Here is a 27471-nt window from a genome sequence, read left to right on the forward strand (position 1 = left end):
ACTCCAAACTTCCTTTTTTAAATTATAAATTTAAATTTCAAAATGTAAATTAAAATTTAAATTCACAATGTCTAAATTCTCATAGACGTGAATTTTGTATAATTTCAAATATTGTGATATTTTTGGATTATATTTAAGATTTTTTTGGTAGATATAATTGAAATTGAGATGAAATTTATTTGTTTTAACTTATAATTTAAAAAATTTATTTTTAAAAATCCAAGTTATTCAAAAATAGTAAACTTTTCATCATATAAAGTATTAAATTATCCATTACATGTCTTATTTTGTGCACATATATATTTATATAAATTATTTTTTAAAAAATTCATTGAACCGAGGTTGAACCGGTCCGACCGGTTGAACCTCGACCCTTTCACTTCACCGGTTCGATTAACGGTCCGGTTTTTAAAACATTGGTTAGAAGTATAAAGCATCTGGTTCGAACTAGGCAATCCATTAGCATAATTTGGATTAGAACATTGCACTCAGTGTACAAGAAGTGGAATGCTTTGTTCACTGCTGAAGAAGTTCCCCGGATCCACCTGGCTTTTCACATTGGCTAATCTCTTAAAATTACCTTTGAAATATTTCTTCCCCCATATTTTAGCTTGTGAGTAGCTTGCATTTTCTTTCAAATTGATTCCCAAGTCAAGATCCCTGTAGTTAATGTAACCAGCCCTAGGAGATTTGGACACATATGGCTTCATATATTCGTACAAGTCTCCAATCCAATTTATTTGACTTGTCGATGCTTCAAGGCCATTTTCTTCCCATTTCACCAAATACTGAATGTTGTACAAATTTCCTTTCCTGTGGGGAAAAGGGATTTCATAATCTGATATTTCGTCCATTTTTCCTCCCAAAGGATCCAAAATCAAATAAACTAACTGTTCTTCAGGAATTCTTTCGCTTATTTCCTTCAGCACACTTTCTGGTAATGGTTGGACAACAAAATCTGTCTTTGCCTTGAACTTGCTCTTGTATTGAACAGTCCTATTCAATAAAACTTCCAAAGCTTGCCCTTTTGAAAACCCTGCAAAGTACAGGGCAGATTCAATCCAACTCATCTCATTGCAATTCTGTGTCTGTAAACCTAACTCGGGAAATTCGTCGCTCATCAATCGAACCAGCTTCTCTTTTGGTCCTAAAAACAGTGAGTTAAATAACGCTACAACAGTTTGATTCTCACCATTTTGGATGACTACTCGAATGAATAAATCTAAAGGTATCTTTGGAGCAACTTCTTGCCATTTTTCGACCAGCTTCATTCCTTCTTGATCCAACTTCTTTTGCATGGTAAAAACCGTTACAATGTTTGGAACGCGAACCAATTTGATCTTCCAGGAGAATATTACAGCAAAACTAGCTCCTCCCCCGCCTCTGATAGACCAGAACAAACCTTCTCCCATTGCTTTTCTATCAAGGATTCGCCCATTAACATCAACTATATAAGCATCTAGAATATTATCAGCTGCAAGGCCATGTTTTCTCATCATGGTACCAATCCCACCTCCGCTAAAGTGCCCGCCAACTCCAACACTGGGACAAAGTCCTGCTGGAAATCCATGGACGCTACTTTTATGCGAAATAGCATAGTAAAGTTCTCCAAGAGTTGCCCCTGATTGAATCCACGCAGTTTCATCCTCCAAATTGATAGAAATCGCATGAAGATTAATTAGATCAATGATTACAAAAGGGTTTTTGCAGAGAAATGAGAGGCCTTCATAGTCATGGCCGCCACTCTTCACTCTAATCTGCAGCCCATTTTTTCTACTGCACAAAATGGCTGCTTGAATTTCAATTTCGCTATATGGTGTAACAATGAAACGGGGTTTACGAGTTGTGGAATTGTACCATCTTGGATTTTGCTCAGCAGATTGGAGTAGATTTTTGTATGATTGGGAGTTTGGGGTGTGAATGTATTTGGAAATACTGATTTTGCTAGTAGAATTGATGGGCATGGACATGCACTTAACAAAGTCTTCATGCAGTCCATCAGAATGTTTCAGCCAAATTGAAAGTACAAGAAGAAAGATTGCATGAAAATTCATGTTTTAGTTCCTCCTACCTTCTTGTTCAAATGACAAATTAAGTTGCTCTGTATTCAGCCTTAAAAGTTCTTGGAAAAGGAGTCTCTTAAATCAGCTAATTCTTATTGAAGAGACGATTATTTCAATGCCAGACTGAATTTAAGTGTCAGTTTGTTGTTTGTAGTTAGTAAGATGTTGTTATTTCTGGTCGGCTTTTACTTACACTAAACCATGCTCTTGCTCATCTTGAAATGTCCATTTGGCAAATCGGACATGTCTAATAATGGACAATCTTGGATGTAGTTTGGTTCTTGCGTATTGATAATTGATGTTCTGCAAGGAGATCGTAAATTTGTCACCATGCTCGTTAATATTTTCCAGTTTTAGGGCTGTGATTTTCTAGTTTTCAGAATCTTCTTTTATTTTTTTATTTTTACTAAGATAATTCTATCACATTCCAAAGACTTCAAAACTCAATGAATGATCATTTGTTTTTTGTTTTTTAAATTTCCTGTACAAGAGGGATAGGACTCAAGAAACGGAAGGCGCAGGGAGATTGGAATTCAAGACCTTTAATTGAGGTTTCAACCTCAGTCACGAGACCGATCAGAAATCAACTGTGTAATAACTTTTTGTTAAGATTTTTTTGCTTTACTTCAGGATGATTTTTGGAAAAAAGTGAATCCACAGCGAATAAGCCCTTTGAAAGTTTCATGTAGCCCACGTATTATTATTCATCCAGCCAGGATGCCGTCACTAATGTAATTGTGGGCTAACTTGCCATGACTTTTGTCTCTTAATCAAGCAAATGGACAATGTGGCCCAATTGATGCAGGAAATGTATTATTAACCATATAAGGTTTTGTATAAGTTTGGTAACGAGTAGTGCACTTTATCAACCGCCGAGCTTGTGGCCCAAAGGCTATTGTGGCCCAAAGGCTGGTGGCCACCACCTAGCTCGGTGGGGTGGAAGGCAAGAATTTAAAAAAATTCAGGCGGGTGTGTTGTGCACCCGTTTGATCCGGTGGTGGTTCAGTCCCCTCCGAATTATCCATGGGCCTCCTTAGGTTCGTCCCATCTCCCTTAGTGTAGAATATATTAGGTTATACAACTGTTGTCGTCTCCCAAAATAAAAAGAGTTGTGCTTAAATATTTCCATAATTCCGGCTCAAGGATTTGATAAAACGTCTTTTCCTCAATATACAAAATAACTTGAGTTCTTGAGATTTGGATTGTAAATTTTTTGGAATTTTTATAGCAAAATGTACTATAATAATGTAATGTGTGTAAGGTAAAAAAGGTTATTAGAAAATGTATTAATATTCCAAAATTTTTCTGCGAAAACTCGCGATCAAAACAAGATCTTATTTAATTCTATTAATCTAGTAATATCCTACCACATTTTATGCCCGGGACCTCAGCTCCTATGGTGTTATAATTTGTGCTTATGTCTAATAATGCCTTTGATTAGTTATTCACAACTCACCAACTCAATCACTCACTTATTACAACTAAAAAGATTATGGATCACCCCCTAAATCAACTAATATTAAATGGCTCACAATAACTAATAAAATTATACATTAACTTTCTGCCTTAAACATATCAGACATGAATTAGATGCATCCCTCTCTCCCTTTTGTCAGATTATTAAAAATTCTTGAATTATATGACTAACTATCAAGATATATGCAGACATGCATACAAATATATATATATATATGTGTGTGCGCGCGCGCGCGCGCGCGCGCGCATACATGCATAAAAACTTAATCAAATATTTTCTCTCTTATTAGTCATAATTAATTTTAGAGAAGTGATGGGCCAATTAGGTATTATGGAGTTAACTGTTTGTATATCCAACTCTCCTCCAACAACTTTTATCTAGATGTGTTTCGTATATATTAAGTATCTTATATTTTAACTGCTAACTCTTTATCTAGTTGAAGAGAAAATCTAATTGGATTTATCTTATGGTTCCAATCTTTCTAACAACTTTATCTTTTTTAACATATTGTGGATTTTAGTATCCGTACTTTGCATGGTGTGGTTTTAATTATTACATTGGTAAGTTCATTAACTTTGTTTAAAATTAGATATTCATTCATGAGAAAAAGAATCGCTGCATCTTTTTTATTAATAAAAAAAATAAATATGTAATTCTAGGTGCATAATCATTGTAAACTATCTCAAAAAAATACTCGTTAACTTCTGTCTATGCATTAGAATACTCAATCAATACTATAACATTATAACAAATTCAAGTATAACTGTTTTAAAAAATAGTGTGTAGTTGAACATTTAGAACTTAATGATCTTCTATAATAAGTTCGTAAGAATATTTCTGCTACTTTTTTGTTTTTTTTGGAGAAAAAACAGATTCAATACCAAGATGTTAGCTAAAGGTACATTTGGACGAGCAACGGACGAGAAATGCTCTTTGGAAAGCATCATGCTTGCAATGAGTTATTCGTGCGCCACACAGGTTTACAACTAACCAAAAGAAAAGAAAAAAAAAATCCAGTAATAGATCCAGAGGCTAAAAAATTAAGTAGGATTAGAAGTGTCATATTTTGGAAAAGAAAAATAAAAAAACTTGTTGTAACAATCTAAATTGGATTTTGGATTTCAACAAGTGGGATTTCACTAAAACCAATATATCCAAACTCTAGTGTGTGTTAACATCTTATGAGAATGAATTCTTGAAATCCAATTCCTATACATACGTGTGCGCGCATGTAAAATACCAAAAAACTTCTTGTGTTTTGCTAAATGCTCAATTTAATTTCTTTTGATTTGAAAATCTACAATATAGCTCTCTGTAGTTTCAATTAAATTAAAAATTAGATGAAAAGCATTGAATCTAACGGTTATAAGTGAAATATCAATATTGCTCCTATATAAATGAACTCCTCATGATTTATCGAATGTTCAATTTTACTCCCTCTAGTTTAAAAAATTACACTATAACTCCATTCCATTTTGACTAAATTGAAAATTGAATGGAAAGTATATCACGTATAGTAGGTGCAATATTGGCATTTCACACACCACCGTTAAATTAGATCTTTTCTGTCCAATTTTCAATTTAGTCGAAAACCACATGGAGTTGTAGTGTAGGTTCCAAACCAGAGGAAGTTAAATTAAATATTTATCAAATCACATGGAGTTTTTTTATATTTTACCCACACACACACACATTACTCTCCGACCCACTACTACTGCTTTTCAACCCTATAGATAGGCTGCTTAGTTTTCTACTTTGGCTAGCTTTGTGCTTGGTTTAGCCTTCAAGTCTTGAACTGAAAAATGTAGGAGAACTTCAAAATAATGGCACTTTTGTTCGATGTCAATTATGTGTAGTTATTTGTTTGTGAATATGTATGGCTCTCGTAACTCTTCATTTGTTTGTTGAATTGAATAAGGGATTTGTTTTCTTCATTGTTCAGACATAATCCCTTATATAGCTAACTATGAAATGGTTACAAGGACATACAACAATTCATAAGATTCACTATTCTTTCTCCTAAATTTTCTCCTCTACACAAAACACTCTGAAAAATATTCTCACAATCCCTTCAAATATTAAGTAGTTTGATCAATGGCGCAAAACGTTGTCAAATAGGTATTATATTGTTGCGGTTAATTTTTAGCACCCCTTCGCATACTAATTGTGGGGACGAATTAAATCTTAAGGACAGCAGCATCCACAACATGCTTTGAAACCATTTTTCTAGCAAAAAAAAAAAAATTTTTTATCTATTAATCTATTACATGAGGTCCTGTAAAGCTTAGAGTATCTCCTTAATCTAAAAAAAAAAAAAGTTAAAATTGAATTTCATTTAGATGTTCTTACAAATTATTTAGTCCTTATACATTAAAAATACCCAAAGTGATTCTTTTAGTAGAAAAGTAAGAGTTGTTTATACACTTAAGATAGCTTTTTACAGTTTATTGTTCGACTAGTGTATCCAAAGGATATTTAGAATTACAAAAATAATTGCTAAAGGTCCAAAAACTCACCTGAAACAATTTTAAATGAAGAAAATAATTTTTGGTTCTTGAAAACTCCTAAAATAAACTTTTAAACATATATTGAAGTAGTTATGTCTTTTTCTTATTAAAATGTCATCAAAAATTACCTAACACTTTGATATTTTTATGTGCAAATTTAGCCACAATGTTCCCTTTCAAAGAATAATGAGAGTTTCTAACAGAGTTAAGAGACATTTTTATGACTTTCTATGCCTTTAGTCTACATAAAAATTATTTTAAAAAAAATAAAAAATCAGTTATGAGAGTCAAAAAAATTCACAAATATAACTTTAAAATGATGAAAATTATTTTTCGATTCCTTGAAAAAACCTAAAACCGAATTTTAAACATAAAGTCAAGTAATTTTGTCTTGTAGTGGTTCAAATAGAGCAGAAAAATACCTACAACTTGAAATTTCCAATTTTTTAATAACATCATAAATTTCATATCCTAAATTAGGTATCTTTCTAAGGCCTCATTTGGGGCGTTTGCGATGCTTTTGCTAGAAAGTATTTTAGAAGATAAAAGCACTTTTAACATATTTGGCGAACATCATTCCTAGAATTTAGGAGTAGAGTTTTTGTCCATTAAAGTACTTTTGATGCACCTCAAACTTGATACTTTTACAGTCACTTTTATGTTTCAAAAAATAAAAAATGAACTTTAATAATTTCATTATAAATTTTGATATAAGCGAAGAGATAAATATGCTTTAGAATTTTAATATTACATATCGTCAAATAGAAAAAGTGCTTATACAAATATGTACTCAAACAATATAATTAAGCAATTAATAAGTACTTTGACAAATGGCTCTACTAATTGAAGTCTTTTTGTAAGCTACCACAACTCTGAATAAGTTCTAATATACTTTGAGGTTTTCAGGTTTCTATGACATTTTATCTAGTAAAATGCAAAATGTTAGAGTATAAAATTACAACAAAACTTACCTCGACTTTTGTGCCACCAATCTAGGACAACACCTAAAATTTGAAAAATACAAAACAATGTATAAAAAATCTTAAGATTCGCCACACATTGATATGTTTGTTGAAGTATGAATTTTTTCTTTCTTGGGCAATGAATTATATTGAGTAAGTTTTAGGAGCTATAAGACTTTTATACATTTTGGGTCCAAATTACTGGTAAAAAACCCTTACAAGCCTCTAAATTCAAGTTTTCCATTCACGATATTACATTAGCCAACTTTAGTAAGAAACTAAATAGTAGATAACTTCTTAAAGATAAAGAATTAAAGCAGTAATCTTTGTTGTTGTTTTAATAGTTGATGTGTGTTTCACATGACAGCTCAATTAGTTTCTTTCAATTGTTTGCCAAAGATTTTACACTAATAATCTTTTTTACAAGATTAGCAGGTTTTTGTAAGAAAGGGATTGTCCAACAATCAATAAATTTTAGGATTCTATTGGGGGATAAATCCAACAGCAAAATATACATGATAGTTAAATAGGGATAGATAGACGGGACCGAAACAAAATTCGGAACAGTTGATTTGAAACGATGTTTTGTACAGTTTGTGATAGTAGTTGTTATGTATAAACTAAATCCAATTTTTCATAATAAATCTTATATGCACTGACAGTGTGTACATTATCGTTATTAGATCTATGAAACATGTATAAATGTTAAATTTTAAATTCAAATTTTGCATAGATATAATTCATCCAAGATTAATAGTATATATACTGTTAAGGTTAATCCAATTTTTTATTTAGTTACATCTTGTTCAGACCATCATGATATGTTTGCCTAAGTGACTTCTGTTACTGCCAGTACTAAGACACTCCGAGATAGGGAAATGATACGCATAGAGAGAATTTGCTAATCTGATCGCCCTTAATTCTTTTTTCTTCTAAGCAAAAATGGAAAAAATAATCATACACCAAATCCATCATCGCAGCTCTCAATATATTTGCACAATCTTTTTCACTGCATTAGGTATTACATAATTATATTTTGGAGGTACAATATCGATTCTAAGATAAAGGAAATTATTAGATCTAATAGTTCACTTCAACATTGAACGTCAAGGAATGCTTTTTTTTTTTTTTCTTAAATTTTAGTAAGGAAAGGGTTGAATTTAAGAAGTAAGGAAAATAAATGGGATTTGAACCCAGAACGTCTACATCATGAAAATATGCATTTATTAATCTATTACTAGAAACGAAAAGGGTACTAAAAATACACTACCATGTAGAATAACTACTCCTGATCTTCTTTCTTTATTCTTCCTCCTCCCTCTCTCAAAGTCTCCATAATACCAATATTAATCATAATCAATTGAAATTGATAGAGCATGTAGAAAACTAGCCATAAGATGTGCAGGGTGGTTGTTTTGAAAGAGTAAATGAATTCCATTGACAACTATTAATCTTGTGGATATACTGATTTCCCCTTCCTAAGAGGTGGTATGCTTTGCTCATGCCTGAAAAAGTTTCCTGGATCCACCCGCTGTTTCACTTGTTCTAATTTCTTGAAAGTGTCTTTGAAATATGCACGACCCCAAACGGCTGCTTTAGAGTAACTTTCATCTAACTAATCATTCTTTGCCAAATCTAAATCCCTGTAATTTGGTATGCAGTCCTTGGTTTTTGGACGAAATCACCCATGAAATCATAGATCCTATGCAGCCAGTCCAATCTCTCTTTGATGATATAAGTTCTCTCTCCATGCCACATTGCGTAATAATGTACATTGTACAGAGTCCCAGCTCTGTGAGGGAAAGGAGTCTGATTCCTTGGAATTTCATTGAATATTCCCCCATAAGGCTGCAAAAGAATACTTCCTGGTGTTCCTTCTTTAAACACATCCCATATTGCATCAAGGGAAGTTTCTTTAATTGGCAATGTTACATAATCTGATTTTGCTTTAAAATAAACCCCTGGATAATGGTTCCTATCTATCAAGTCTTCCACAGTTTCCGGTACCTCGTAGAAATCGAAAAATAAGGCAGATTATAGCCAGCTGACTTCATGACAGTCTTAGGGCTTCACTTTTAGCTCAGGAAAATTTCTGTCCAATATTTTCACCAATTCTGGAATTCTTCCCAGATATAACCCCTGAAATGCTGCCTTCATGCTTGGTTCTCCTGTTGCTGTCTTAGCTGGTGTTATCAAAATTCTTAACACAATCTCTTTAGGCAATTTATCAATCAAATGTTGCCATAGAAAAAAAAAAAAAAAAAAAAAAAACCCTGTTAGCTCCATCTTCATGTGTCCTAGTGACTGCAAATGTCGTGACTATTGGAGGTACTGGCACTAATTTGATCTTCCATTTGACTACAACTCCGAAACTCGCTGCTGCTCCTCCTCTAATAGCCCAAAAAAGATCCTCCCCCATCATATTTCGATCAATAATTCTTCCTTGAGCATCAACAATTACAGCATCAATAACGTTATTAGCTGCTAGACCATATTTCCTCGTTAACATACCTTGTCCCCCTCCACTGAAATGCCCGCCAATGCCTACACTAGGGCAAACACCGGCTGGAAAAGGCAGGTGTTGCACTTTTATTTGCAATGTGATAGTACAACTCACCTAGTATGGCACCAGTTCCCACCCAAGCTGTCTGATTTTTCAAATCTACATCGATTTCTCTCGTATTTTCGACATGTCTAGAAGGACATAAGGTCTTGGAGATGTATAGGAGATTCCTTCATAATCATGACCACCGCTTCGGATTCGAATTTCAAGACTAAACTTAAACTTTTTGCAACAAATTATGGCTCCTCTAACGTGATGGGCATTTTCTGGGATGATTACGCAGTAAGGTTTTGGTGTTAGAGTGGAGTTAAATCTTAGGTTTCTTACTCTTTCTTGAAGGATGGTTTCATATGATTCTGACCAAAATTTAAGCGTTATATGTTTTACCTGTATTAATGGGCGAGATTCCGTAGAAAGCCATTCTTGAAAGTTATCAATTGGTCCATGAATCCATTGTTGGGCTTCAGCGGTAAAAAAATATATATGTATAGGAAGCAAAATACAGCAAATATTGTAGAAACTAGAGGGAACATTTCGTTATATGTGTTACCAGAGAATTAACGTCAGATTTGTGAATCTCTTTTGACATAAATATTCTTCTTTACATGTAACTGACAAGAAAAAGATAGAAACGGAACAAATTTAATGAGGATATATATCTCTATATATATATATATTAAACGACATTAAATTCTATATGTTCTGGGATTTTCAAAGAGAGGATGTTAGAGGAAGATGTTGTGCTTAATCCTAATCAACAAAATATGGAAAAAATGTCTGCATCATAACTGGAAATTTACTCCTATGTTGGAATGACTATTAGGCAAACAAGTGAAGGGTCGGATGTGTACATCAATTGGTGGATCATGGTTTCCAATTATTAAGAGTAATCTTTGTTCGCTAAGAGAACACTAATTAATGTTTAGACTAAATACTATGCGTGGCAATAGGCAGGATCAAGGTTGAATAACTTTGGTAGATTCAAATATATTAAATTTAGCCAGACCCATACCCAAAATTTTATGGGTTTGAAAAGGTGAATCTAGATCCATACCTTCATGGGTTTGGGTATCAATTGAGTATCCATGGATATTTTTCTAAACATACAATGAAAAATTAAAATAAAAATATTTTGAAAATATATAGAGTTTAAAAATAACATAAATACCATCTAATTTTTATTTTCAAATAATAAATTTAACATTAATTCAAGATATGGAATGCAATATTACAAACTCAAACAGAGAACTAGTATGGATTTGGATTTAAGTCTAGATCATAGAAAATCATATCCTACCCAAACTCATGACTCTCTTACGAGACGTGGGTCTGGATAGAATCTAAATTTAACAATTAAACCCAAATCTTATTCAAATATATTGGGTTCAGGTTGGATTTGGATAAAACTCGACCCATTGACATGCCTAAATACTACAACGTAGTCCAAAGAGTTTATAAATTCATTTTTACCCACAAGAAATTTGTGAGCCAACTCTTTACCTTGTACGTATTACAATGATACAAATGAAAAAACAAGGTTACTGTTACCTTATAAATTTTCGTTTCAGAAAATAACTTAATACGAGACTCATATATAGACAAACAAAATAATGATAATTGTTCCCAACCAAATATATAAATACTTGAGGGACAAAGATAAAGCAATCATATTCAATGGAGCAAACACAAGGCATGTTGTTTCAAAGTGAACAGTTACAAAAGCCAAGTTAAACATTCCAAAGCCTTGTCCACTCAGAAATATACCTCATCTTGCAACATTATTCCGGGATAAAAGATAGTCAAACTCCCAAGTTAAAATGAAAATATGTTGGCCAAGATATATAGAAGATTGTTTGAAAAATATTTTTAGAATTCTACTGCAGCACCTTCTCTAATATATTGCAGATGAGATAAAAAAATAGTTGAAAAAAACAAAAAGACAATTAAAAACCATGCTCATTTATGCACGTTGAGATTTGATGACAACTTTACTTTACTAATTCTTTTGCCTTCACAACGATCAATAACTTGAGTATATGTATAAATAAAAAATCATTAACTTGAGGAAATTGAAAAATATTTTATATCTGTAAAATTGAAATATCATAAAATTAATTTGCACACTTGAATAAGAGAGTTGTTCCAAGAAAAAAACAGGGAGAGTTGTCCCCTTTTTAAATTTCTACCGACAAATAAACTATAAGACCAGCTACACTTGAATCTTGCTGTGCCTCACAAAGAAGCCACAAGGGACCAAGGTTGCAACTTACCCGGAGAGCACGAATCAAGAGTGTATGCTCCATTTTGATGACTCAATATACTGTGGCTTGGACAAATAAGAGGTGGAATGCTTTGTTCGTCACTGAAGAAATTTTGTGGGTCGACTTCACCCTTAACTATTGCCAATCTCCTGAAATTGCCACTGAAATACTTGTCACCCCATTTTTTGGCTTCTACAAAGCTAGCCCCAGAAATATTTTCAACACCAAAGTCAAGATCTCTGTAATTAAAATAAGCACTTCTTGGACCTTTTGATGCATATGGGGTCATATTTTTGTACAGCCTTCTGATCCAATTTATGTGCCTTTCTGATGCTTCAGTGTCTTGATTATCCCATTTCACCAAATACTGAATATTAAATACATTACCTTTTCTATGGGGAAATGGAATTTCTGACTCTGGAATCTCATCCATTCTTCCTCCGAAAGGATCAAAAATCACTATTGGTTTCTCTTCTTCCAAGCACCATTTCCATAACTGTTCTAGCGCAGCATGAGACAATGGTTCCTTGACAAAATCAGATGTAGCCTTGAAAAAGCTCTTTGGTTCAGGCACTCTATCTCTTAGGGCTTCTATGGTTTTTCCCTCTTTGTATCCCCAGAAATACAGTGCTGATTCAATCCAACTCAACTCAATGCAGTCTTCTTTTCTCAAGCCAAGTTCAGGAAAACTTTCCTTCATTATATCAATTAGTTTATCAATTCTACCAAGAAATAATGAGTTGAATGTGGTTCGAATTGTTCGATTTTCCCCTTCTCCATTAGCTTCTATAATCACCCTGATGAATAGATCTTGAGGAAGCTTATGTCCTATATGTTGCCACTTGTAAACGAGGTCAGTGGCCCCTTGGGCTAGGGTCCTTCCGGTGCTAAAAACAGTAACAATCTGCGGAACATACAAAAGCTTAATCTTCCAAGCGACTATGACACCAAAACTTGATCCTCCACCTCCTCTGATAGCCCAGAACAGGTCTTCTCCCATGGATTTTCTATCAAGAATTCGTCCTTTAACGTCGATAATGACAGCATCAAGAATATTATCAGCTGCTAGCCCATATTTTCTTATCATTGTACCAAAGCCACCTCCACTGAAGTGTCCACCAACACCAACTGTTGGGCAAATTCCAGCCGGGAATCCGAAACTCGGACTTTTCTGTGCAATCCAATAATACAATTCGCCGACAGTAGCTCCTGATTCAACCCATGCGCTCTTTTCTTCCAAGTCAACGCTGATTGATCTAAGAATTTGAAGATCAAGAATGACAAAAGAAACTGTTGAAGTGTAGGACAGACCTTCATAGTCATGGCCTCCACTTCTGATTCGAACTTGTAGTCCATGCTTCTCGCAACAAGTAATTGTGGCCTGGACGTGGGAATAATTTAAAGGGGTAACTATAGCTAGAGGTTTTGTGCTGGATGAGTTAAGGTATCTCAGGTTTTGAATGGGATAATCCAAAAGAGATTGATATGAAGAATTTCTTGGTGTAAATAGAATGTTCAGTATTGAGGTAGATGATTCAAAATCTTGGGATAGGCATTCAGTAAAAGTATTGAGGATCAGCTCAGAATATGATGAAATTAGAAGGAAATGGGAACTGAAAAACAGTAGTAATAAAATCATGGAGGTGTTCTTTTTCTCCATTTCTTTAGCTTCCACAATGTTCTATTTTTTTTTGTCTCGCCTACAGCTCATATCATGGCTGATTTAGTTGGATTTTGAAATATTTAATAAGTAGCTGGTGGATCACACAAGTCACAGGCTGTAGATGGAACTTAAAGCCGCGCGCACCAACATGCATATATTTTGGGGTTAACGGCGCTTTGCCTCTTTGAATTTCGGGAATAGTCACACTTTACCACTACTGATTTTAAATATATACACTTTGCTCTCAAGATAATATCGTTAATATTTTTTAATGCGAGCATCACACTTCGATACAAAATTGCCCCTATTGTAAATGTGGCTTTCCCAAAGTTCAGGGTGCAAAGCATATATTTTCAAAATTTAAGTGTTATCATATAAAAAAAAAAATCGGTGGTTTGGTGAAATAAATAGCATGTTTTCTTAACAATTGATAATTGTATTTAAGTATGCGTAAATGACCGTATGATTACCGTATAAATTGTAATGTTTAAGACCAAATTGCTTCATTCTATTTGACAAAAATCCCATGTAATTCTTGAAAATAAGTTTCATATTGTTTCACAATTAATTTAAAATTCTCTAAATGTTATTTTCATAATTTATGTGCTCTAGATGGAGTAAGCGACTTGTATTGTTATAATTTTTCACAATGCATTATAGATAAGCTTATGGTTTTAATCTCTTTTCAAAATTATGAGTATTGGCCTCAAGACTTTAATCTCAAAAAATAAAAAGGAAACGAGGTATGTATAGAAATTAATGGATTTTGTGTCAAAATATTTTTTTATATTTCTTGGACAATGCTTCAATTTTTTTTTTTTGTTTAAAAGCACTCTGCCGTGATTTGTACTTCAAAACGTGATTATAGATGCAAGATCACAAAAATTTGATGAATATATTGTTTTAATTATATTATAATGACGTGGATAATTTTATTAGACTTAAAACACTTGCTCAGTAGCAAGAAAGTATATCATTTAGAGTAACATACCTAATGACAATAGAATAGATGCCTTAAGACATTTGCATTATCAATCCAAATGGAAATTATTATATTTTTTTATCCTTTATTAAGATGATTATACTAAAAAGAATGTCTATTTTCAGTGCTAAAGTTTGACTACTATTAAAGCATATTAGAGTTTTAGGTAATTCTTTGCCACTATAATGTTAAACAATTATATACATAATTTGATTTTCAATGATAATAGAAAGGCAATAATGCCATTATAATTATTTTTGGTTAGAATTAACCTTTCTAACATTTGATTAGTCTTTACCGGACAAGTTGTATATTTTCAAGGTTGAGGGTGATAATTTTGTTTCATCGGTATGGGAATCGGAGTTTATCTAGTAAATGGAAAATGAAAGTAAAAGAAAAGAAAAAAGAATTATCCTATATTCTTTGGTCTTACTAGTCGTTCGACTTGTATGTTAAATCATTTATTGTTTAACATATTTTCTTGATGAATATTGTAAAGTATAGTAACTAATGACACTGTAGAAAGAAAGCTCAAATTGGCAAACGGCAAGAGTATGAGTAAGAGGAGTAGCTATGTTAGCCCCCACGAGCAGCTCGGTCTGGACTAGTCATCAATTTTTACTGCAAGGTCCCAGATTCCACTCCCGTGAGGTAACTCTCTGGCATTCTTGGGCAGGACTCTGCTAGTTTTAAAGGATTAGTATGGCCAAATAAGGTTGGGACATCTCTAAATGAAAAAAAAAAAAAAAAAAAGAGTAGCTGTGTCCTATCAATTTGAAAACCTCAATAATTTATTGTACCTGTAGCAAAAAAAATTGCAAAAGAATTGAATCTTCACATTGTTCCACTAATAAAATCCTCATCGGTCTATCCTTATTGGCTGAAATTATGGGCTTCTTGGCCATGAGTTCAAAATATTAGTAGTTCTCAACACTGCCAATATAAATGTTTCCAGTCGCTGATGAAATTGGTAAATATCAATTGATAGATTACGACTTAATTTAAGACAAATTGGCTCAAAATAATAGGCCAAGTAATCGGTCAAAATGATAGCCGATATCAGTGAAAGTCATCAGTGATAGGTACTCTGGCCGGAGGGAATCAGTAAATTCTACAATAATGACAAAAAAAGAATACATAGAACATGTCATAGATATATCTCATCTAAAAAATTATTAGATTTAATAGAGTTATAAAATATAAAAAATCACACTATGTCATAAATCGTCAAATCAAATATGACAAGTTACACATATTGTTTCATAAATATTTGTGCATGTCCATTCCATCAGATCTACTGTACAACTGGTTCCAGTTCAAAACTAATGCTGAGATCTAACAAGAAGTTCCAACAAATTTCAAATCCAAAAAATTTCATATCTAATAGATAGAACCGATCGTCTAGATTTGAAGAAAAAAAAAACAAAAAATTAAACAAAACTCTCACTAAAATAACCCAGGAGAGACGGCGATTCTTACTAATAAACATTAAGAGAGAGAAAACACTCATTAGAATAATTACGGAGAGATTTTATTAAGCAAAAACAAAAATAAAATAAGAGGAAGGAAGATGAGGCCAAGATCTCCCTCCTGTAGGGGAAGAACGATAGAGAATAAAAAGAAGGCAAAGGGAATAGGCCAGCAGAGAGAGAGAGGGGGCCGGAAAGCGTGGTGTTGTAGTTCATCGGCACAATGCTACGATGAGATTGTCATGGAATGTGTCGGTAGTCCCTTTTATTTTACCAAAAAAAAAGGAATGTGTCGGTCGTTGAAACAGTTTAATCTCAAGCTGTTGTCTTCCATTTTCTTTATCATTTCTTCTCCTTTGGGTCGCTTTCCCACAATAATTTTAAGCCCTCAAGATCTTTCAATACAAAACAAATAGCAATTGTCTGTAAGTGTACTTCTGATTTTAATCATTTCAATTCAAATCGATTTACAATCAGTCAGTTCAGTTTCTTTCAATTATAGCATGTTTTTTTGTTGACAAGAAAATTGATAGTGGCTAACCAAAAGTGTGAACTAAATAAATTTTATCCCAAACAATAGTTCGCCAACCACATCAGCACGTTTCAATGATAGCATGCTTAGCCACAACATCAGCAACAGTGAAATTAGCCCAAGTTCTTGGGCTGCTAAAATTCATTGCCGAAAACACAATAAATATTTATCAATAACAAATAACAAATTGTACTAATTTCACATTGTACCTGTAATATTTTTCTGCATTCTCGTTTTGCAATTTTAACTTTTTTTTCTTGGATGTTTGACACCTTCAAATCACTAATTGTTGCAAACTTGCATATAAAACTTTGCACCATAAAGTTATTAATCCATCCCATATTTACCATAATCTCGTATACTATTAAGGAATATCCTACAAATTACTGTAGGCCGCCACTAATTCCCTTTGTGTGTCAACAAACAAGTTGCTTTAGTCTGTGTTTTAAAACTCGGACCGGTCCGGTCCGAGTTTTGCTAAAAAATCGGATAAGTAAAAATTCAGTCAAATTCGGTCAAAAACCGGGTTTGACCGAAAAAAAACCGGATTTTCCGGTTCAATCAAGCATTTTTCAAAAAAATTCAAACTTTTTAATATTATGTTTTGACCCCTAGATTGTTAAAAATTATTGATATATCTCAAACATTTCATATTTTATCAATGTTATCTTAAAGTTTGGTGTTATTTTTCAATTAAATCGATAATTTTAATTCTAAACTTGTTAATGCTCGTTAAATAATATAAATTGCTATTTGATTGTTCTAATTTCTTTGAATTTTCTTGTTAAATATATTTCAAATATCAAATATATATGAATATACTTTTATTAATATTAACATGTTATTAGGTATTCTACATATAATATTTTAATTTTTAAATAATTTTATTTATGACGTCATCTGGTTCAACCCTCATCAAATTCGGTTGAACCCATTGACTCCTGACGTCTGAACTTGACCGAATCGATACCCGATTCGATTCTGAAGACATGGCTTTAGTCCTAGTTTCAGCTATAAACCGATACTGGTTCCTTTGGTGAAGATGAAAGCAAAATCTGAACATGTCAGTGTCCAGCGAGGCCGTGGTATTTAGTTTCTTTCTTTCTTTTTTTTTTAAGGCCTCCGTGTGTAGTTGTCAAGCAATCAAAATTGAGAATAGTAGAAATTCAAATCTAACAACTCTCATCTTAATTCATTATCATAACTACATGTACATATACATACATACATATGTGTGTCTATACACAGACACACACACACACATTGATCTTTAATTTCTATATATATATATATATATACGTTCATTGAACTTTACATACATACACACACTACACTACACTTTAGTTTCTGAAAAGAAAAATAAGTAGAACTTTAGTTATTTGAAGTATATGCTATTTTTTAAGGCCTTGCTATGTATATATATGTACGTATGTTCATATATCTGTATGTATGTATGTATGTATATACTAAAGTTTAGTTTTCAAAAAATAAAAATAAAAGGAACTCTTGTTTTTTGAAGTATATACTATGTTATAATACCACTCTTATTAATGTAATTAAATTCAAGCATGCAATGTTAGTTCTATGAAACGAAGCTTTGATTAATTTTTGCAATGTAGTTGCTTAATATATTCAACACTTGAAATTTCATTGTTTAGATTTTATATTCAGTTTTCAGCTTTTATTAAATGAACCCTAGCCTATTAATCATGAATGATGGTTTACTAACAACCTTATAATGATTTTCTCGACAGTACTGCTACATTGCAATTTATAATCCTTCCGCCATTCTTGACTGGGTTGGCGCAGTTGAATCGGGCTCAAATGGTTGAGCCCAAAAGTAACAAGGCTGAGCTGACGCTGCACAATTAGTATTAGCGTTGCAAAGTTGAACATAGGCCTAAAAGCTAGCTCAACTACACATGGGTGCTGTTTGACAGATCAGCCCAAGTTAAGCCTGTCCCAAACTAAGGACATCTTTCTCGATTAATTATTTTAATTAATGATAGATTGTGATTTTAGATAAATTAAATTTTGTGATGTTTTGGATTACTTTTGGATTTTAATTATAAAATTTTTAATTATTAAAAAAGCTAAAATCTATACTCATGCAAAAAGAAAAAGCTTTTGCTGATTCTGATTATTCTCCGTAATCAATTTCTATAATTAGATTTTGTAAAATATAAAAGAATTGAGAACAAAACCTAAGTAATGTTTAAGGTGCTTAATAGTGTGTCTTTAAAAAAAAAAAAAAAAAAAGAGAGAGAAGAAAGAACAAGTAATTTTTTTTTTTTTTTGATAACAGAAAAAGTAATGTTTAAGTCTTTAAGATGTACATTCAATATGTATGCTAGTATGTCGAACGTGGTTTCTTATTTTCTTATTTGAATTTATTAGCTGTCCATGGCTTTAATTTTCAACGGAAACAATTATATACAATTTAAACAATCTCAGACGATTTTCCAATAGATTAAACTAGAGTAATTAATCTTGAAAGACTATATTTAGAGGATCCGACAGATGTTGATTATATAAACAAATGGAGATTATCCAGAAGTAGGACCCCTATATATATACATTTGATTTCTTACGAGCTAGACTAACTTCAATAGATCATGTTTGATTTTGTTTTCCTCCGTATAATTAGGGATTCAATAGATCTGGAAATTGTTTTTCAATAGATTAAACTAGTCTAAATCTTGAAAGACTGAGAACATTGACTTGCTATGCAATTAAAGCACCCGACTGATTTGAATAATATAACCAAATGGAACTCATCTAGAAGAAGGACCCCAATTTTTTTTTTTTTTTTCATTTCTTCAAAACTTAACTAATTTCAATAGATAATGTGTTTGAATTAGTGGACTTGGATTCTAAAGTTTTCAACTCCTGTTGTTACAACAGCTAATTAAAGATTTTTATAATTAATCTTTGGAGGAAGAGGCAAAACAAGCGCTAAATCAATAACATGACAACAAATTTACAAGTTATTGTCGTGGCTGCTTTTGGGTGTTGGCTAAGTACATTGTTCTTGTCTTGTATAGTAAAAAACTATAAGATATTGTCGTGGCTGCTTTTGGCTAACAGCATTGTTCTGCTCTTAGAATTTCTTTAAACAATACAGCTATCCAAATGTTTGCCACATGAACCCAATCGCACAGATAACCAGGAATTGTTATATTATGATTCATGAGAAGAAAATAAGTCATCAAGATTTCCCCCATAAGAGACCCTGCAGGGTAGTCGACCTGGTGGTGTAGTCTCTAATTAGAGTATTCACCAGAGTTCGACCCCTGTCACAAAAATGGGGAAAAACCCAATAACTCAAATAAGGGTTGGGGCTAGGGCTGCAAACGAATCGAGCCGCTCGCGAGCGGCTCGAGTCAACCTCGAGTCGAGCTCGATATTAATCGAGATCGTGCTAAAAATATTAAACTCGTTCACGAGCTTGAGTATATATATATATATTTTTTATTTTTACTTTTATTTAATAATAAAATTACGTATATTATATATATATTTTTTTTATTTTTATAGTAAAATTACGTATATATTCTTAATATTTTATTATTTATTCAGAAAAAAAATTATTTTATTTATTTTTTTAAAAATAAAATATTTATTTTTTATTTTTTTTCGAGCTCGAGCTCGGCTCGACTTGATTCGAGTCGAGCTCGAGCTCGAAAATTGCCGGCTCGTCGAGCTCGAGTTTGATAAAATTTAGTCGAGACTCGACTCGATTAGTTCAAAGCTCGACTCGGCTCGACTCGTTTGCAACCCTAGTTGGGGCCTGAAGTGAGTTCAGGTCCTTTTTTTGAACAAAAAAAAAAAAAAAAAAAAGATTCCCCATAAGAGTCGATTGCAATACCATGTCTATTCATGTTAATGCAAGTTCAGGGGCTGGCCATTATTGCCCTATTCCCTCACCATCGCAAACCTGCCAATTAGGATCGAATCCTGATTTTTGCGAGGCGAGAGTTCAACTCCTTGACCACTAGCCTCCACGACTAATAGTTAATTAGTAATCAAGATTGAGTTCTTCCTTCAAATTAAATTTTCAACTATTAGAATTTGATCACTTTGGGACTTTTCTCTTTTGAAACAGGAACTCTCATGGAACAAAAGCTTGATGGTACAAGGACTAATAAGTAATAACTTGGGAAAGTCAAAGAGAAGCCTAATAAGTAGAGAATAGCAAAGCCTATGTGCAAGACAAAGTTCAAAAGAGTTCTTCACATAAGAATAAAATTTCTCGTTTTATTCATTTTGCACGAAGAAAATAAACATCAATAAAGCCTTACATATGTAAATTTATTGAACCTACACAACTTCACTAATGATACAAGAGAGAGAACAAAGGTAAAAGGGCCATACCCCCCTTCACTTAAAGGGAGGAATACTTTGCTCATCATTGAAGAAATTTTCAGGATCAACTTTACCCTTGATGAATGCCAATGCCCTATAATTTTTGCTAAAATACTTGGCTCCCCATTTTTTGGCTTCTGAGTAAGTTGTACCAGAAATATTACTATGAACACCAAAATCAAGATCCCTGTAATTCAAGTAAGCCCTTCTTGGTCCTTTTGATACATATGGGGTCATATGTTGATACAACCTTCTCATCCAATTTATGTGCCTTTCTGATGCTTCATTACTTCCAACACTCCACTGTACAAAGTACTGAATATTATACAAATTGCCTTTTCTATGGGGAAATGGAAGTTGCCACTCTGGTATCTTATCCATTATTCCTCCATAGGGTTCAAAAATAAGTGCAGGTCTTTCTTCCTCCAAGGACCATTTCCATAGCTTCTCTAATGCTGCCTGAGATAATGGTTCCTCCACATAATCTGAAGTTGCTTTGAAGAAACCCTTTGGGTCAGGTACCCTATTTTTAAGGCCATCTATGGTTTGCCCATTTCTATTGTCAAAATAAAGTATTGTTTCAATCCAACTCATCTCCCTACAATCTTCTTTTATCAAACCAAGTTCAGGAAAACTTTCTTTCATTACTTCGAGAAGTTGATCAGTCCTCCCAAGGAATAATGAGTTGAAAGTAACTCGAATTGTTCTATTCTTTCCTTCTCCATCCGCTACTATAACTAACCTGATGAACAAATCTTCAGGGAGCTTGTTTGCTATTTGTTGCCACTTGTAAACAAGATTAGTAGCACCTTGGTCTAGAGTCCTCGCTGGGCTAAAAACTGTTACAAGTGGTGGAACATAGGAAATTTTGATTTTCCAGGCAACTATGACTCCAAAACTTGATCCTCCACCTCCTCTGATTGCCCAAAACAAGTCTTCCCCCATGGATTTTCTATCAAGAATTTGCCCGTCAGCATTCACTATGAGTGCATCAAGAACATTATCAGCTGCTAATCCATATTTTCTCGATATGGTACCATAGCCACCTCCACTGAAGTGTCCACCAACTCCAATTGTTGGACAAATTCCAGCTGGAAAGCCATGGCTTGGGCTTTTCTGCGAAATCCAATAATACAATTCGCCAAGGGAAGCTCCAGACTGAACCCATGCACTGTTTTCCTCCGAGTTGACATCTATTGCTCTAAGGTTTACAAGATCAAGTATGATGAAAGGAACGTTAGATGTATAGGACAGGCCCTCGTAGTCATGGCCGCCACTTCGTGTTCGAATTTGTACTCCATGTTTTCTACAACACGTAACTGTGGCCTGGACATGATCATAAGTGGAAGGTGTTATGACAGCTAGTGGTTTAGGGGTAGTGGAAGTGAGAAATCTTAGGTTTCTGATCGGAGATTCCAAGAGGGATGAGTAAGAGGAATTGCTTGGAGTATGTATAACATCCAGCGATGTAGTAGACAATGGAAAATCATGGGAAAAGCATTCAATGAAATTATCAAGGATCAAATATGAATGTGTTGATGAAGTAAGAAGGAAGAGGGAAATGAAAGTTAAAACTAAGGAGATATGTTTTTTCTCCATATCTTTCTTTGTTCAATATCTACTTCTTTTCCTTCCTACTATGGCAAATATATATACTATCCCTGATTGGCCATGTTGGAAGATTTGAAGAAGAGTCCCTAGTCAGAGTCAAACCATACAGGGAACACTCAGTGGTCCATTTTAAACAATTGGGCAAATTCCACTTTACCCCCCTGTGGTTTAGCGTTTTTTTCACATAACTCCCCTATGGTTTCAAAAGCTATACATAACCCCCTTATGGTTTGGATTAAAGTGTCAAAGTAATGGAAATAGTCACTCGTAACGGCGTCACCTAAAATGTCAAAAATACCCTTATGTAAGGTTGAAATTTATGTATTAACCAAGGGGGGTTATGTGTATGTTTTGAAAATCATAAGGGGGTTATATGGTAAAGTATTAAACCATAGGGGGGTTATATGGTAAAATATAAAAATCATAGGGGGTTAATGTGTCATGTATTTATAAGGGTAATTTTGACATTTTTAGAAGTTCCGTTACGAGTGACTATTTCCGTTACTTTGACACTTTAATCCAAACCATAAGGGGGTTATGTATAGCTTTTGAAACCATAGGGGGGTTATGTGAAAAAACGCTAAACCACAGGGGGGTAAAGTGAAATTTACCCTAAACAATTTGTCCACTGGTCCAATTTCATCATCAGCTTTGGAAAGGGGGGAAAGGCCAAAATCAATTTGTATGTCTCGTTTCTCATTTGGTCCAATAGAGATGTTAAAAATTACAAGGACAAAGGGAGTTAGGAGAGCTTGAGAGTTGATATAGGAATTTCAGCGTTATCTAATTAATGTATCTACTAATTTAATTGGAATTCTAGGAAGAAAAGAGTTTGTATGTGCTACTTAATGTTTACTTCCAGGCGTGTTAAAACTTAAAAGCTCACTTTTCTTTCAGTTGAGCTAATATGCATTCAGCCTATAAATGTTATTTAGACCTTGTTTGATAACTCAATTCAATACTTAAATTTAACGGATTCCGATCTTAAATATATTCAAACTGTTTAATAACAAAAAATTGAATATTTGAATTAATTAAGTAGCACTGAATTTATTAAGCAAAACTTGCTTCCAAAATTAAGTAATAAGTTATTCACTTATTATTGAATACGATATACACTTAAATGTATTAGATTTAATACTTAATAATTGAATAATTTAATGGATTCAGATTTCATATTTCAGACTTCAATTTTATCAAACGCACCCTTAGTTGTGATCTATTAATGTTGCTTAGTAGCAATCTTACCAAAAGAAAAACTAAGAACATAAAAATTAAGCTACCTATTACTTGGCTAATACAGAATCTGGTAGCTTGACTTTACTATATAGAATCCACTAATATGTTCCTCGTAGGAACTTTTTCTTGTAGCGTAGAGGTAAAAGACCAAGGGTTTAAAGAAAGTTGTTTCACTACAATCGCAGAGATCGGAGAGCAATTGATGTCGTAGATCGAGTTAACCTGATATGACCTAGATCTAAGTCGTCAATTTAATTTAAAGTACAAAAATTAGTTTTGAAATGAACAATTTTGTTGGTGTTACTCGTTAGTGGCATATACAGGAGTCCTTGATTATGATTAATAAGAAAGCTAGACTTTGAAATGTGCAGTAAAAATATGTAAATCGAGATAGATATTTCCATTAAGGCTTGTGAATGACGCAATAAGGTTGGCTTCGTACCATCAAAGGCATTTTCTTTTGTTGGCCATGCCAAAATTGTGAAGAGTTTGACTTTTTCCTGTAAAGGGTTTTGCTTCAAATTTTGTTAAAAAAAAAAAAAACACAGCGCATTGGGTTGCCCATTTGTATGTCCCCTCTCTTTAATGGTGTGAGTGAAAGTCAACTATTAAATTCCAAAGTAGGATTTCAACATTTTTGGGTTGTCTATATATGCTGGAATATTCAAGTGGTTGATAAACTTGACAGCTGCATTGTGTTTCACAGTTGTCTAAGTTTGAATATTTACTTCAACTTAATAAATGTGATAAGTTATGTGTCCCCTTTCTCCCACATCGATTCAGTAAAGAATCGAGTGTAGTGTGAGTATTTACGGTCCATTGAACTCCCCTCCAGTCAGCAATTGTCTGGATATTGGACTTTAATGAGTCCCCCTTAGATAACTTTCTCAACGCTTTATTGAAAAAATAAATGTCATAAGTGTAAATTCTGGGTACAATATTTTATAAGGATAAATCTGGTCAAAATAAGTAGAATTATTAATCGCCTGCAGCTCTTTCTAGTAGTATTACATTTGACAAAAGTTCCATTGTGCAGCAGCTTCTCTTAATTTTTAAACAATAACACCATAAATATATTAAATTAGAATTGAACCCAAAATGAAACGAACAAAATTGCACCCAATGTGTGTTCATGACTTGATGGCGAGTTACGGATTGTAGCCTTGCAATTTGTCATTTGACGAAGGTCTTAAATTACAACAGAAGCAATGACTGGAATTTAAGGTTTAGTTATACTATAAAAATGGACACTTCTTCCTGTCTATTTCGGGTGGAAAAAATTGCGTATCCCTAAATGAAGATATGGTTCAAGTGAAAATAGGTATAACAATTCAAATTTATCCTAAATAGCATTTATCAAAGGTGCAGGCGTTTGAAAAATTCATTAGTTATTAACATCCTATGAGTAAGTACAAAGGATGTTTTGAGAGTTTTGGCATGTGCTTATTTTTCTGATAATACGCCTTCAACAACTATCTCATCTTAATATCTTATCTTATTAGATACGTAGTTGACTAGGGATATTTTTTCTTCTTAGGAAATTAGTTTAGAGATAATTCTTTTTAAGAAATTAGTTTAGAGATAATTTTAGGATAGAATAAATAGAGGGGAAGAAAGAGGATGGATATATCTCTCATACTAAAACTTTCCTTCTTCGTTCTCCTTTTCTCAAGAACAAAAACTCTGTTTCACTTTTTGTTTGGCTGGTTTTCTCCATGAGAAGCAACTAAGGTGTCAGTCTATTTGAAAGATAGTTAAGATTTGGTTCAACACTAATTGTGAGATTTGAATTTGTTTTTATTATTTTATATGTTCATGAGTATTCATATATTTCCTGAATTTATTGCCTAAGATTATTTTGCGTGATTAGATAATTGGCCAATATTTAATTATCTAAGTAATCTATTGTCAATTAAAATGTCAAATCCATAATTGTGTGATAGTTTTAATATTTGTGGCAATTGTATAATTGGATTTCTGTGCGGGAAATATATGATCTAATCTAAATAAACCGAACTTGTGAGTTTGTTGATTAAAATTAGTAGCTTTTCTAAATCTTGATGCTATTGATATATTAAATCCTAAGAGCTTTTTTAGAGATCTCTATTAGCAAGAGAAGTAATTAAAGGGTTTTGTTTTAATTATCAAGAAAGTAAGAAAAGGCAAGGAGTCAGAGTTTCTTGACAACCATAACCAGTTTATTTGTGAACATATAAATCTATTCTTGCACCAAAGATTGATTGATTGAACTAAAAGCTGAGATTATTCCTTTGATTAGAAGCTTGTTTAGATTGATTTAGTTTTATTTTGTTTTTCACCAGTAATCCCTTTTATTTTTACTGTGTTATTTAATTTCTCTAAAACCCCCCATTTCAATTCATAAAATTGTGAAGGAAATAAATTTAGGATACGACCTTACTCACTACTATGTATAATATTTCTATTTTTCTTGAGTAGATAATTTTATTTTATTGCATTCCACAACCACCAAGTTCTTAGTTTTCTTTTGGAGCGCATGAAACAAATAATCTTTTTTGGTTATCATTTATGTAAATTTACATTGTTTGAAAATTGCTTTTAGGCATCGTTTGGATTAAAGAAAAGGAAAAGAAAGGAAATGACATCAGTGAAAAAAAGAGGAAAAGGAAGTAAAAGGAAATGGTTTCTATTTATTTTTGTAAATTAAATGTTGGAGGAAAAGAAATTTAAATAAAATTCATGGGCTGTAAATGCAGTCAACTCAATTTGGAAAAGGGTGTTTTGAGACTAGAAGTGGCAAAATGGATATATGGTTGATAAATGGTTTTAGTTAAATGGATTGTGGATCAAATTGATCCAATCCAATTAAAACCATTTAATAAATGGATCTAAATGGATGTCATTTAAATGGATAGTGTAAACCATGATCCATCCATTTATCCATTTACTCTCCCAAATCCTAAATTTAAGATCAAAATGTTTTTTTCCAAAAAATACATATCCCCAAAGTTCTATCCTTAAATCACCTAAAACCTTTTGGTAATAACAAATGCTTGTACTACTACTCTATTTCAGTTCTTCATAAAATTAGTTTAATTCCAAGAAAATTTAACTGTTGTGGTCAATTTAACCTTTCGTCATTACTTTAAGTATCATTTTGTAAAGTAATGAACAATTAAGAACTTGGCTATATTTTTATAACTTTTGAATGAATTGAATACGGCTTTACAGTGAAAAAAAGTTTACGTTTCCAATTTTTTGCACTCCTGTTCAAGAGTGATGTCTTGAATAAAAGTGGAGTTCTAATAAGAAATCTTATGTTATTTGACAAGTAAAATATTTGCATCACATGTGCACGTAGTACCTAAAAATGTATGAAACTCCTTATTATACCATTGATATACCAGCTACCTTATATTACTTAGTAAATTAGGTGTCTTTTGTTTTTTGGATAGTTGAGTTGGGTGATAAGGGGAGAGGGATTGCAAGTATGAGGATTTGGGAAAAAAAAAATGTCATTTACATATCTTAACCAATGTTGCGGGGACACTCGTTAGAAAATTTTTTTTTTATAAATAAAAGAATTAAAAAAATAAAAATTATTTTGACACTGCATGATGCATTCTCGCTTTTTCTTTACTTAAGAATATAAATGTTTGCAATCATTACTACATGAGAGTTTAATTAAAAAAAACAAGAGTAGAGACTAAAATATAATTTTGAAAAGGATGGAAGAAGTCTAGGAACTAGAAGCAAATAAAATGCAATTAATGTTATTGGCAACTTGGCATGCGAGGA

At 32.8% G+C, this 27471-nt stretch overlaps 4 protein-coding genes across 4 annotated transcripts; all 4 read right to left on the bottom strand.

Moving 5' to 3' along the window:
- Window positions 1-488: 488 nt before the first annotated feature.
- On the bottom strand, window positions 489-2054 carry LOC140014196 (berberine bridge enzyme-like 22). Its single transcript, XM_072064620.1, has one exon. The coding sequence runs from the start codon at window positions 2052-2054 to the stop codon at window positions 489-491; it is 1566 nt and encodes a 521-aa protein (XP_071920721.1).
- A 6590-nt stretch (window positions 2055-8644) lies between these two features.
- On the bottom strand, window positions 8645-9518 carry LOC113708213 (monolignol oxidoreductase AtBBE-like 13). The gene is made up of 2 exons (XM_027230677.1): window positions 9282-9518; window positions 8645-9016 (listed from the first exon to the last, which is right to left on the bottom strand). Exons 1-2 carry the CDS (start codon window positions 9516-9518, stop codon window positions 8645-8647), a joined length of 609 nt encoding a protein of 202 aa, XP_027086478.1.
- Window positions 9519-11632: 2114 nt separating this feature from the next.
- Window positions 11633-13539, bottom strand: LOC113707920 (O-acetylstemmadenine oxidase-like). The gene has a single exon (XM_027230318.2). It carries the CDS (start codon window positions 13491-13493, stop codon window positions 11805-11807), a length of 1689 nt encoding a protein of 562 aa, XP_027086119.2. The 5' UTR covers window positions 13494-13539; the 3' UTR covers window positions 11633-11804.
- Window positions 13540-20779: 7240 nt separating this feature from the next.
- On the bottom strand, window positions 20780-22443 carry LOC113708210 (O-acetylstemmadenine oxidase-like). The gene has a single exon (XM_027230674.2). It carries the CDS (start codon window positions 22441-22443, stop codon window positions 20860-20862), a length of 1584 nt encoding a protein of 527 aa, XP_027086475.1. The 3' UTR covers window positions 20780-20859.
- Between the last annotated feature and the right edge of the window lie 5028 nt (window positions 22444-27471).

Source organism: Coffea arabica, chromosome 9c (assembly GCF_036785885.1).
Source record: "Coffea arabica cultivar ET-39 chromosome 9c, Coffea Arabica ET-39 HiFi, whole genome shotgun sequence".
Taxonomy (NCBI): Eukaryota; Viridiplantae; Streptophyta; class Magnoliopsida; order Gentianales; family Rubiaceae; genus Coffea; species Coffea arabica.

Excerpts from the sequence above, each read along its gene's own strand:
- LOC140014196 (XM_072064620.1), bottom strand. The coding sequence starts at position 2,054 with ATGAATTTTCATGCAATCTTTCTTCTTGTACTTTCAATTTGGCTGAAA.
- LOC113708213 (XM_027230677.1), bottom strand. The coding sequence starts at position 9,518 with ATGTTAACGAGGAAATATGGTCTAGCAGCTAATAACGTTATTGATGCT. Across the intron at positions 9,017-9,281 it reads ATGAAGATGGAGCTAACAGG|GTACCGGAAACTGTGGAAGA; the intron begins GTTTTTTTTTTT and ends GATTTCTACGAG.
- LOC113707920 (XM_027230318.2), bottom strand. The coding sequence starts at position 13,493 with ATGGAGAAAAAGAACACCTCCATGATTTTATTACTACTGTTTTTCAGT.
- LOC113708210 (XM_027230674.2), bottom strand. The coding sequence starts at position 22,443 with ATGGAGAAAAAACATATCTCCTTAGTTTTAACTTTCATTTCCCTCTTC.